At 57.2% G+C, this 12,442-nt stretch overlaps 1 protein-coding gene across 8 annotated transcripts in view; it reads left to right on the plus strand.

The window, feature by feature from the left end:
* The window catches only part of ARHGAP39 (Rho GTPase activating protein 39), a 96,889-nt gene that overhangs the window by 77,031 nt on the left and 7,416 nt on the right, over positions 1-12,442 (plus strand). For 6 of the 8 annotated variants that reach the window (XM_046023797.1, XM_046023791.1, XM_046023815.1 and 3 more), the window contains 3 exons: positions 1,096-2,449; positions 3,962-4,523; positions 12,327-12,419. In XM_046023797.1, coding sequence (XP_045879753.1) covers positions 1,096-2,449; positions 3,962-4,523; positions 12,327-12,419 — 2,009 coding nt within the window. The remainder of the gene's footprint in view (positions 1-1,095; positions 2,450-3,961; positions 4,524-12,326; positions 12,420-12,442) is intronic. The other 2 variants (XM_046023807.1, XM_046023832.1) reach the window with 1 other exon arrangement.

Genomic DNA, 12,442 nt, shown 5'->3' on the forward strand with positions numbered 1-12,442 from the left:
GAGCAAAGAAAAGATGCTCCACGTCACGTCGTCAGGGAGATGCATCGGGGAAGCGAGATCCCACAACACACCTGCTGGAAGGGCCGAAATCCGGAGCAGCCACGACACCAGATGCTGGCGAGGGCGCGGGGCAGCGGGGACGGCCACTCCGGCTGGCGGGAGAGCAGGACGAGCCCGCGTGGCTCATCGGCGGTGGCTCCGCACTGCTCTGGCGGGGACGGCGGCAGCCGGGGAGGCTGCACGGGAAATCACTGTACCTTCCCCTCAATTTTGCTCTAAAAGCTGTTTTTCCATCTTTGCCCAGGGCTAAGTGTTGTGTGTATGTGTGAGAGCAGAGTCATAGGAGGGGAGACTGCCTTTTTGGAGCACACAGGACCCTCTGGTTGAAAAACAGGACCTGAGATGCTGAGGGGCAAGAGGCAGCCCACCGCCTGGTAGGGGCACAGGCAGGTGTTGGACTGAGGAGTGAGGCCTACAGAGAAGTAAGCATGTCAGAGCCAGGGTTAGGGAGGCCTCTGGCAGGGCCGTCCCTGGCTGCTGTAGAAATAGTTCTGTGCCTGGTGACGGGGTGTGACCAGAACATACCCCCACACGCATGCACACGCAGAGACGTGTGTGCGCACACACCCGTGCAGGGAGTGTCATGCCGGGCCTCGGGGTGGGGCTGCGTGAGGAAAGGAAGGCTGCTGCGCTAGGCTGCACTGCCCAGGGCTCAGGGCCTGAGCAATGAAGGGTGGACAGGCCCTTTACAGGGAGCCCCCCGGCAAGTATCAGGCCCCTGAACCCTACGGCCCCCATTTGGGAATTGAGGAGAACACTGAGAAATGACCAGGCCTCTTGGGCCCTGACCTGAGTCACATGTGACGCCCAGGCCAGTGGGTTCAGGCTGCAAGCTGAGCCATACTCACCTCTCCCCAACAAGGAACCTGTGCCTGTCCCCGCCCAGAGCCCCCCCAGGTGACCTGTGCCTGTCCCCGCCCAGATCCCCCCCAGGTGACCTGTGCCTGTCCCCGCCCAGAGCCCCCCCAGGTGACCTGTGCCTGTCCCCCCCCCAGGTAACCTGTGCCTGTTCCCCCCCCCCCCCCCCCCCGCCAGGACCTCCTCACTTCGCTGGAACTCGGGCAGCAGGGAGCGCATGCTCATCAAAGTCGCGGACCGGGAGCCCAGCTTCCTCTCCTCCCAGGGCAATGGCTATGCCCCAGACAGCCACGCCGGCAGCCGCTCCCGCAGACCCTCAGGTGGGCAACACTCGCCCAGCCTACAGACGTTCGCCCCGGACTCTGACGGCCCCGTCTTCTTTCCTGAACGGCGGCCATCGCCCTTCCTGAAGCGGGCTGAGCTTGGGACTTGCTCCCCACTGCTGGCCCAGCCACGCAAAACCACCAGTGACTCCCAGCCCTCCTCCCCCCGCTACGCCTATGAGCCCCCGCTCTATGAGGAGCCCCCCGTGGAGTACCAGGCCCCCATCTACGACGAGCCCCCCATGGACGTCCAGTACGAGGCTGGGGGGGGCTACCAGGCCGGCTCCCCGCAGCGGTCTCCCGGCCGCAAGCCAGCCCCCTTCCCCCAGTCGCCCAAGCAGGGCTCCTCCTCGCCCTCCCAGCAGCTGGTGCTGACCAGGCAGAGGTGCCCGGACCGCTTCCTGAGCCTGGAGTACAGCCCTGCGGGCAAGGAGTACGTGCGGCAGCTGGTGTACGTGGAGCAGGCAGGCTCCAGCCCCAAGCTGCGCGCGGGCCCGAGGCACAAGTATGCTCCCGGTCCTGGCGGAGGCTCGCTCCCCCTGCAGCCCAGCCCCTGCCTGCTGCGGGACCAGCGCCTGGGGGTCTCCTCCGGGGACTACAGCAGCATGGAGGGGCCCGAGCCGCGGCACACCCAGCCACCCGTGCAGGTGCCCCAGGCCCAGGATGACACTATGTCCTGGTCCAGCCAGCAGGACACCATGTCTTCAACCAGCTACTCCCCGGGCACACGCAAGAGGAAGAGCAGGAACCCTTCTCTGTGCCACGCCCCCAGCACCTCGTCCACGGAAGGCCCCGGGGACCGCGACCTCCTCGGGGAGCAGCCCCTGGCCGAGGAGCGGCCTCTGTGCGGGCCCAGCCTGGCCCCTGTGAAGCGTGCAGAGGGCAAGATGGGTGAGGCCGAGCCTTTCCTGGCGCAGGCGCGGCTGGCCTGGGAGGCGCAGCAGGCCCACTTCCACATGAAGCAGCGGGGCAGCTGGGACTCCCAGCAGGACGGCTCAGGCTACGAGAGCGACGGCGCCGTGCCCCTGCCCATGCCGGGGCCCGTGGTGCGAGCCTTCAGTGAGGACGAGGCGCTGGCCCAGCAGGATGGCAAGCACTGGCAGAGGGGCGCCTTGGAGAGGCTGGCTTTCCCCCAGATCCTGCTCGAGAAAAGCGTCTCCGTGCAGACCAACCTGGCCTCGCCAGAGCCCTACCTTCACCCCTCACAGGTAGGGGGGTGCTGCCAGGGTCCCTGGCCGGGGGGTGGGGCGGTGGGAGGCAGGCAGTGGTCCCAAGGCATGGTGCGGCACTCAGCTCCTGGGAAGGCCTGGCCAGTGGTGGTTGGTCACCTGGGGGGCAGAGGCCGTGCCCTGACTCCATCCAGGCTGTGGGTGCAGGGAGGTCAAGGGAAGCAGTGGTGCAGCCGCCCAGCCCCTGAGCCCCTGAGTCTCCGTTCCCCGCTGTGAGTGGGCTGTCAGGGGAGGGCTCTGCAGGCAGAGGTTCGGTGCTGCTCTTCTGCAGTGAGGAGGGAAGACCAGACACCTGGTCCCGGGGCCAGGACCTCATGCTGCAGCTGGGGCCAAAGCCGAAGCCTGGCCTGGCTTGTCCCCTCTGCTCAGCGCCAGGCACGGGCATCAGTCGGGCTCTGTGAACCCAGGTACAGCTTCCGTCTAGCTCATGGGCTGGAGCTTGATGTCCCAGAACTTTGTCTGGGACAGTGTCCTAGTTCTTACCTCCTGACCCCTGACCTTTCATACCAGTCTGCTGCATGAAGCCCTGACGGTCTGCCCTGGTATCTGCCAAGAGCTGGCAGTGGCCAGAGGGCCTCCTGGTGTTGGGCTCCCATCCCCACCAGGGAAGACCTACCTGAGGTCCCGGTGATCTTGGGAGGCCAGTGTCCCTGGGCAGGACTGCCTTAGTGCCCCTCCAGGCTGGAGAGCTCAGAGCGGCGTTTCTGGCCAAGCCAAGAAAAGATGCCTTGGTACCCCAGTGGCGTGTCGTATGGTTGTGCTGAGCCCATTAGGGAAGCAGGGAAGAGGCTTGGGACAGACCTTCCCTTCCCAGCCTTGTAGGAAGCAGCTGAGCCACCTTGCCAGTGCCCAGCCTCACTCTGCCCACAGCCCGAGGTGGGGATCTCTGTCGGGGGGTGAGGGGGTGGCGGGGCAGGCAGGCGCTGCAGCAGACCCGGTGCGACCTGTGTTTCTCCGGGGAACCGTGCATCTTGGGTTTTTCACATCTTGGCGGGGCTGCTCTCTTCATGTGTTTCTCAGCCTCAGAGCTCAGAGAACTAGCAGAAGCCAGACAGCAGGACAAGGCTCTCAGGAGGCAGTGCCCTTCCGCCACGCGTGGGGTCCTGGCACCCTGCATGGAGAGGGCCGCAGTCCCTAGCCTCTTCCCACCTGGGACTGGTCAGCCCAGGAAACCAGCGAAGCACACAGGTGGCTTCTTCCCCCCCCCGCCCCAGACCTGCCCTGGACACCCTCCCCCCCCGACCAGCTGTCCGTCGCAGGGACAAGGAGGGGGTCTCCTTTATCCCTCTGGGTAAGGGGTGGTAGACGGGCCTCTGCGGGTTCCCTGCCCGGCCTCGTGAGAGCATCTAGCACGTGTTTATGAGGTGGGTAGAACCAGATGAGGCCCAGACCTCCTCCAGCAGCCTCCCGGCTGGCCGGGGAGGCCCCACCTCTCTCTTTGCAGGGTCAGGTGGAGCCCACAGCCCCTCATGGCCCCTCTGTCCTTCCCAGTCCGAGGATCTCGGCTCCTGTGCCCAGTTCGAGAGCAGCCGGCAGGCCCGCAGCGTCTTGCCCAGTGCCAGCTGCGTGTTCCCCACCTTCACGCTGCGCAAGCCATCCTCCGAGACCGACATCGAGAACTGGGCCTCCAAGCACTTCAACACGCACACCCAGGGCCTCTTCCGGCGGAAGGTGTCCATCGCCAACATGCTGGCCTGGAGCAGTGAGTCCATCAAGAAGCCCATGATTGTGACCAGCGACCGCCACGTGAAGAAGGAGGCCTGTGAGATCTTCAAGCTGATCCAGATGTACATGGGTGACCGGCGCGCCAAGGCCGACCCACTGCACGTGGCCCTGGAGATAGCCACCAAGGGTTGGAGCGTGCAGGGCCTGCGGGACGAGCTGTACATCCAGCTGTGCCGGCAGACCACGGAGAACTTCCGCCTCGAGAGCCTGGCCCGTGGCTGGGAGCTCATGGCCATCTGCTTGGCCTTCTTCCCGCCCACACCCAAGTTCCACTCTTACCTGGAGGGCTACATCTACCGGCACATGGACCCCGTCAATGACACCAAAGGTAAGGCCCAGCGCGCGAGATTCCCGGCGCCCTGGCCTCCGCTGCCGCTCCGGGAAGGGCGTCCTGGTCTGCGCAGGCCACGGTATGTGGCACAGCACCTCTAGGCAGACACACGGGTCCTCCAAGGGCCAGGCCCTAAGTGTCCGCAGGGACGTGGGGTCCTCGGGGAGCCCTTCCCTGCCACTGAGGCCCTGAGGAGGACGACAGGCCATCCTGGAATAGGGTCCCCGGCCACAGGCCAACAGGTCAGAGGAGCGGGCCGGATGAGGACCGGCTTCCGTGTCTCCGCCAGCTGGCCCGCTCTCTGCTGACTCCTCCGCACCTGGTCCTCTGCCTGATGAGGGTCTCGTGTATTCACTGTGTTTGGTTTCAGCTGTGCTGTGGTCTGGTGAGGTGGTCCCCCCCGGTCGGGCTCTGGCCATCTGCTGTGGTGGGGAGGAGGCTGGGGAGCCTGGAGCAGGGTTCCTGAGAGCAGGGAGGAGCCTGGGGGGCCAGGTGTGCATAGCCCAGCACCAGCTCTGGCTAGAGCAGTGGGCCGTGGGGGCACTGCAAGCTGACCTGGCCCTGAGCCACCCCAAGAAGTCAGAGGCTGGCCCAGCACGAGTAGCCCCCTGCCAATGGCTGCCCGGGGGCTAAGTATGGGGCCAGATTCTGCCAAGGGTTCCTGAAAGCCATGCATTAGGTTGGTCTTGTCCCATACTTGGCTGCTCCAGGGAGGACTCAGGGCCACGGCCCTGCTAACCAGACAGCGGCTGCGCAGCTGACACCAGTCCTGTGCCACTAGAGGGAGCGTGGGGACGGGGCCTTGGGCAACAGCTACATCTGCAACAGGCCGTCCGCCACCCGGGTAGCCACGGCGTCTCCAAGGCGCGGCCATGGAGCCGGTGTCCGGACGCACACACTCACGCACTTTCTGGGCTCCTCTATGGGAGTGCCTGTCTACCTCGATCCAGCCAGGGCCTTGCCCCGGCCCAGGGCTGTTGGGCCTGAGTGGGTGCACACGGTGATGGGGGCTGTGGCGGTCCAGGCAGTGGCAGGTCCTCAGAAGGCAGGGCAAGCACAGGCACTGTCCAGCGCATCAGCCAGTCGGCCACAGATCTTAGAAGCCAGGAGAGTTTCACTGAGGCATGTGGTTTTGGGGGTGGTTGGTTGCTTTTTAAGATTTACTTATTTTGAGAGAAAGTGCCCAGGTAGGGGAGGGGCAGAGGGCCGGAATCCTCCAGCGACTCCCCCTGCGCAGAGCCCGACGTGGGACTCACTCTGACAACCCATGAGATCATGACCTGAGCTGAAACCAAGAGTTGGATGCTTAACCAGTTGAGCCACCCAGACGCCCTTAACGGAGGCATGTGGTGTGTGAAGTGGGGTCACTGAGCACAGCCGGTGGGCGTCCCCAGGTAGTGTCTCCCGACATGCCGGACACGTAGCCCGATGGGCCGCCTAGGTCTGCCTCGTCGGCCTCAGTCTCTCGGGCCTTCCCAGGAGGGGGTGGGCCCCTGTTTGCTTCATGGTTCATGTCAGTCTTCCTCAGAGGCCTTAAAGTGTGTGTCCACTGCTCAGCACACGGCCTTCGGGGCCCCAGGGAGCACTTGGTCTGTAAAAAGGCGAGTGAAGAGCGAGTGGACGGAGGCTCCTGGTGCCATTCCTGCCAGCCAGCGGGGGCTCCTGTGGGGGGCTAGAGCTCCAGGCCCCGTGCTGGGCCCGGCAGGACACTCCTCCTGGCACAGAGGTTTGTGGGCCTTGATCCTAGTGTCTGTACCAGGGGGATGGGGCTGGAGTATGCGAGGGAGTTGAGGGAGTTGGTGGTCATCCTGGACCTCTGTGTCTTTGAGCATCTGCCCACCCAAGGGAGGCCTCAGCGCCCCACATTCTCGGCCTGCAGAGGGAGAGTGGGTCTGTGTGGTCCCGCCGACAGGGCCTGCTTCTAGGCTGTGGGATCGGATTTCACCGCCAGAAACCAGCCCCAGGACCTTCGCTGGGTAGGCATGTGCTGTAGACCCTGCTCGGTGCTGAGCCAGAGGGGAGGCCTTGTGCTCACTCCCACTGGCACGTCAGGAACAGGCACTCTGGCTGGCGGTCAGGAAGGCACCACCCGCTGGCCCACAAGGATGAGCCTGTTCTTGGAGAAAGGAAAACCACAGCCCATCTCAGGCTCACGGGCAAGGACAGAGCTGAGCCCAGATCCCTAGTGGTGCTGCCCACCTGGGCCTCAGAGATCTTTGATTTTTTCTGCCATCACACGTGTGATACCTACTGTGTGTGTGGTCACCATTGCAAGGGACCAAGGTGCCAATGTAGCGATCCCCAGGTCCCATGTCTGTGGACCCCTGGCTCAGCCTTGCCTCATACGTGGCCACACCTTTGTACCAGCTGCCAGCGGGGTCCTTTCCCAACTTGTGTCCTTAGGGCTTCCTTTGCAGGCTGTCAGCAGACCTCGCAGACCGTGTGCCCCACGCAGCAGCACTGTGGAAGGGCACAGACCCTAAGAAGGGTCCTTCAGCGTCCCCGTGTTCAGTAAGAGTCAGGGTTTCCACGGAAAGGTGTCAGGTGGAACACATACATTTACTCGGACTCTACCCTGAAGTCCTGCTACATGAACAGGGAAGGAATTTTTTAAAGAAGACAGGGAAAACAGCGACAAGGGAGTGTACCGTGCTGCAGCCGCTGTGGAAAACAGTTTGGCAGCTCCTCAGAAATGAAACACAGAATCACCGTAGGGTCCGTCAGCTCCCCTTCTGTGTATTTACCGAAAAAAATTGAAAGCAGAGACTTGAGCAGATAGATATTTGTACACTCAGATTCACAACAGCCGGGGGGGACGTGGCTCAAGTGGTCATCAGTAGATGAGAGATAAATGGAATGTGCGCCATCCCTACAAGGCAGTATTGTTCAACCTAAAAAAATGCAGGGAACTCGGACACATGTACAGCGTGGATGAAACCGGAGGACGCTATGGTCAGTGAAATGAGCCGGTTCAGAAAAAGTGCTGTATGAGTCCACTCCTAAGAGGCCCTCGGATATCCATGTTCGTGGACGCAGAAAGAAGGGTGCCAGGGGCGAGGGGAGGGACAGGTGTTTGCACTTGGCCTGATGAGAAGTTCTGGAGATGGAGGGTGCTGAGAGTCACACCACAGTGATCACACTTAACGCCATTGCACTCTGCAAGGGTAAATGGTCATAGCGGTAAATTTTATCTTGTGTTTATTTTACCACAATAAAAATAAGAACGCCCGCAAGGACAAAGAGCACGAACACTGTGTTCTGGAAGCAGAAAAGTGCATGAATGAGTGGCTGGGCAGACCAAGAAAGGTGGATCCCAGGCACAGTGGCAAAGCTGAGCCGCGGAAGCCGGTAGCTTCGTCGTGGGTGGAGCCCGCTTCCTCCAGCAGTGGTTTGGGAAGTGCGTGATCTGAAGCTGAAAACAGAAGGACTCGTTGAGTCTTGCTTAAGAAACAAAGCAGTACCATAGAGTAGGTAAGGGCATGGATTCCGGACCCAGAGCATTTGGACTCAGATCCCAGCCACATTGTCAAGATAGGCAGTAAAACAAGTCTCAGTAAATGCTAAAGAAGATAAATCATAGAAAGTGTGTTTTCTAGTCACAACAGAATTAAATTGATAATCAGTAACACTAAGATATCTGGAAAATCCCCACATACCTGGAGACGCTCTTTAGTCTCCATGGCCCATGGGTCAAATAAGAACCTGTTGGCAAGGGGACCTACAGGGAAATTAGGAAGTATTTTGAACAGACAGAGAGTGAAGACAAAATGTATTAATTGTGGGATGCAGTCACAGCAGGTCTTAGAGAGTCATAGTATCTTAATATCTATATTCTAAAATAAGATCTCAAATCAGTGGCCTCAGTGTCTATTCTAAGAAACTCAAAAAATAACTTCTACTAAAACCAAGCAGAAGAAAGAAAATACTAAACATCAGAGTAGAAATCAGTGAAAGTGAAAACAGAAATACTGCAGAGAATCAATGAAACAAAAAGCTAATTCTTTGAGAAGATTGATAAAATCGATAAATCTCTAGCCAGACTGATGAGGACAAAGAACATAAATTACCAGTGTCAAGAAGGAGAAATGACATCACGACAGACTCAGCATGTCAAAGGGTGATCAGATGAACAACTTGATGCCCGTAAATTGAACAGTTTAGAGGAAAATAGATTCCTTGAAGGACGCCAACTACCGAAGATGACCCAGTAAGAAATCGACAACCAAAAAAACGTATAATTATTAACGGAATTGAATTGAACTTAAAACCTTCCCGCAAAGAAAAGTAAAGGCCCATATGGCTTCGCTGGTAAATTTTACCAGACAGTCCATTGTTTGGCCATTCTTTACAAACTCACTGAGAAAATTGAAGTAGAAGGAATACCTCCCCATTCATCCGTATCAAAGTTATAAAAGGACATTACAAAAAAAGAAGTGCAGACAATATCCCTCCTGAACGTAGAGCAGAAATTTTTTTTTTAAGATTTTTATTTATTTATTTGACAGATCACAAGGAGGCAGAGAGGCAGAGAGAGAGAGAGGAGGAAGCAGGCTCCCTGCAGAGCAGAGAGCCTGATGTGGGGCTCAATCCCAGGACCCTGGGATCATGACCCAAGCCAAAGGCAGAGGCTTAACCCACTGAGCCACCCAGGCGCCCTGAGAGAGCAGAAATTTTTAACAGTATTTTAGCAAATTGAGTCCAACAATCTATTAAAAAGATAATGTATTTTGAATAAGTGAAGTTTATTTGAAGAAGGGAAGGTTGGTTTAACATTAAAAAATCAATCACTGTAATTTGCTGTAGCAGCAGAGTAAAAGGGAAAGACCATGTGATCATTCCAGTAAGCATAGAAAAAGCATTTGGCAAAAATCCAACATTTCTATGCCTGATAAAAATTCTAAACAAACTAGGAACAGAAGGGAACCTCTTCACCCTGTCAAAAGGCAGATATATATTTTTAAAACCCTACAGTCCCCAAAAGAATGGAAGGCGACCCCTCCGACAGATACTTGCACACCCCTGCCCAGTCGTCCAGCAGATACCTGAATAAGCGAAATGTGGTCTGTCCGTGCAGGGGGAGGTTTTGCAGCCATAAGAGGAGTAAAGTTCTGATACATGTTATAACGTGGGAGAACGTTGGAAAGTTACTGTAAGTTAAAGAAACCAGATACAAAAGGACAGATACTGTACAACATATATGAAATATCTAAAATAAGGAAATTCATAGAGACAGAAGGTAGATTAGAGGTTACCAGGAGCTGGAGGAGGGGGAATGAGGAGCTTTGGTTTGGTGGGGACAGGGTTCTGTTTGTGGTGATGTACCAAGTTTGGAAATAAATGTGGTGGAGGCTGAATGACGTTGTGAATGTACTGGATGCCACTGAGTTGTGCGCTGAAAAATGGGTAAATGGCTATATCTTTATGTTTTTATTCTACCACAATTAAAACGAAGAACACCTCTAGCCAACCTCTTATGTAATGGGGAAAGTTTCGCTAGTTTGTTTCGCCCAAGTTCAAGAACAAGGCAAGGCCCTCCAGCCGCACTGCACTGACTCAGAGTCATGCTGGAGGGCCAGCCAGGGCAGAGTCACAGAGGAGAAATAAAGGGCATCCAGACTGGAAAAGGAAGTGTGCGATTGTCTTTATTCACAGACAACACGGTTTTCTGTGAGATGCGTAAAAATACCGTGTGAGCTGAGCAAATTTGCAGGACGCAAGACCAGTACAGAAAAGCTCAGCGCGTTTCCAGGTAATAGCCGCACACAAATGGAAAATCTAAAAATGCTGGACAGTGAAGCATGAGCCTCTGGCATCGCGCTTGTGGGTTCGAGCCCCACGTTCAGTGTAAGATTACTTCGAAATAAAATCGTTAAAAAACCTGAAGTAGCATTTAAAAATGTGATACATAGAGATAAATCAGACAAAAGATGTCTAAGACTTCTATACTAAAAACTCCCAAACATTACTGAAAGTCAGGAAGGCCTAAGTTAATGGAGAGAAATACCATGTTCATGAATCAGAAGACTCATTAGTGTTAAGCTCTTTTTTTTTTTTAAGATTTTATTTATTTATTTGACAGAGATCACATGTAGTCAGAGAGGCAGGCAGAGACAGAGAGGAGGAAGCAGGCTCCCTTGCAAGGAGAGAGCCCGATGCGATGCGGGGCTCGATCCCAGGACCCCAAGATCATGACCTGAGCCGAAGGCAGAGGCTTTAACCCACTGAACCACCCAGGCGCCCCTAGTGTTAAGCTCTTACTTCCTTCCAAACTGATGTGTAGATGGAATGCTTAATAGGTTTTTTTAATTTAGAAATTAATGAGGCTGATTCTAAAATCCGTAGAAGATGCGGAGGATCTAGAATAGACAAAATAGCGCTTGAACAGGAAGAGCGAAGTTGCGGACTGGCCCTACTCTACCTCAGGCTTGTCAGAAAGCTGCAGTAGCAGGAGAGTGAGCGTTGGCTGAAGGTAGACAGGAGCTCCACGGGACAGGACGGAGGCCAGAAGGAGACCCAGACATACACAGTCTGTTAGCTTTACACGGAGATGCGAAGGCACTTCCGTGAAGAAAGGACGGTGCCTTCCTCAAGTGCTGCTGGGACAGCTGACGTTCCAGATGCAAAAAAAGATGAGCCTCCAGCCATGCTTTGCACAGTGTGCAAAAACCACATAAAACTTAGAATTATAAAACCAGAACAAAACAAAGAAGTTTTTTTCTTGGATTAGGTGAGGTTTCCATGTGTGACCGTAAAAGCACTGTCTACAAGGGAAAACATTGGTCCGTTGGACTTGAACATTTAAAACCTCCTGCTCGTCAAGAGACGCTGTAGAGAGACGAAGAGACACAGCCGTCACAGACAAGCAGGAAGAGGAGGCTGGAGTGTCCTGTGGGGGCGCCTCAGAGTTGGGGGTGTTGGTGTGGGGCTGTCTGGGGGACGCGTGTCCATGCAGGACGCGGGCGCACCTGCCCCAGCTCTGTCAGCGCCCCAGTATCGGTGAGCACAGCTCACCCCCCAGGTCGTGACTCCTTTTCCATGCAGGGAACCAGGGCTCCTTGGAGAAGCAGCTAGGTGTCAGGCTGGCGGGACAGGGCAGAGTGTCATAGGACACAAGCACCAACTGAATGGGCTCCCGGGGGCCAGAACTGGCCGGGAGCCATTTGAGCACAAAATGAGGTCGTAAGGTAACCCGCACTGTGAAATGATGTGTCCCCAAGTCCGTGCGGGTAAGAGTACATGATCCGACAGATGAGACGGCGGTGGGCTGACTTCCAGAGAGCACAGGAGGGACGGGGGACACAGGGCTGCCTGTCGGTGCTGCCGGGTTTCTTCGCGCAGAGTGGGAGGTCGGCCCACGGGGTCCGAGAGGCCTGCGGTACCACCCAGCACCTCCCCCAGCTCCGCTCAGCACCCAGCCCACCTGCGGGTCAGAAGCGTCTCCTCCCTCTTGCCCTTCCCAGCGTCCTGCCCGCCTCCCTTCTGAGGAGAGCCAGCTTTCTGGTCGGCAGTGCTCAGAAGGGCCCCAGGACTTTCCCCAGGCCCATGGTCCAGACCTCCCCCTGTGCACAGCCGCACACAGCATAGCGCTCCTGGGGGGCGCCCTCCTCAGCCGCAGCTGGGTGTCGGCCACAGCCCGGCTTCGCCTGGAGGAACCCAGCCGGGGGCGCGATTCCTGCCCAGACAACTGGGGTCCGCGCCCTGCAGGACCAGGGGCCTCCTTGCCAGCCGCATCGGGACCCGCGTGGGCGCGCATTCCTGGCGTTGTGTTCTGTGGTCCTCACGGCTCTGTTTGCTCCCCAGTGACGCAGCATATGAAAGCGCTCCTGGAAAGGAACACTAAGAAGAAGTCCAAGTTGAGAAAGAAACCCAAGCCTTATGTTGAGGAACCGGATGGTAGGGCCTCTCCCCAGAGCCCC

Source organism: Meles meles, chromosome 1, assembly GCF_922984935.1.
Source record: "Meles meles chromosome 1, mMelMel3.1 paternal haplotype, whole genome shotgun sequence".
Classification (NCBI taxonomy): Eukaryota; Metazoa; Chordata; class Mammalia; order Carnivora; family Mustelidae; genus Meles; species Meles meles.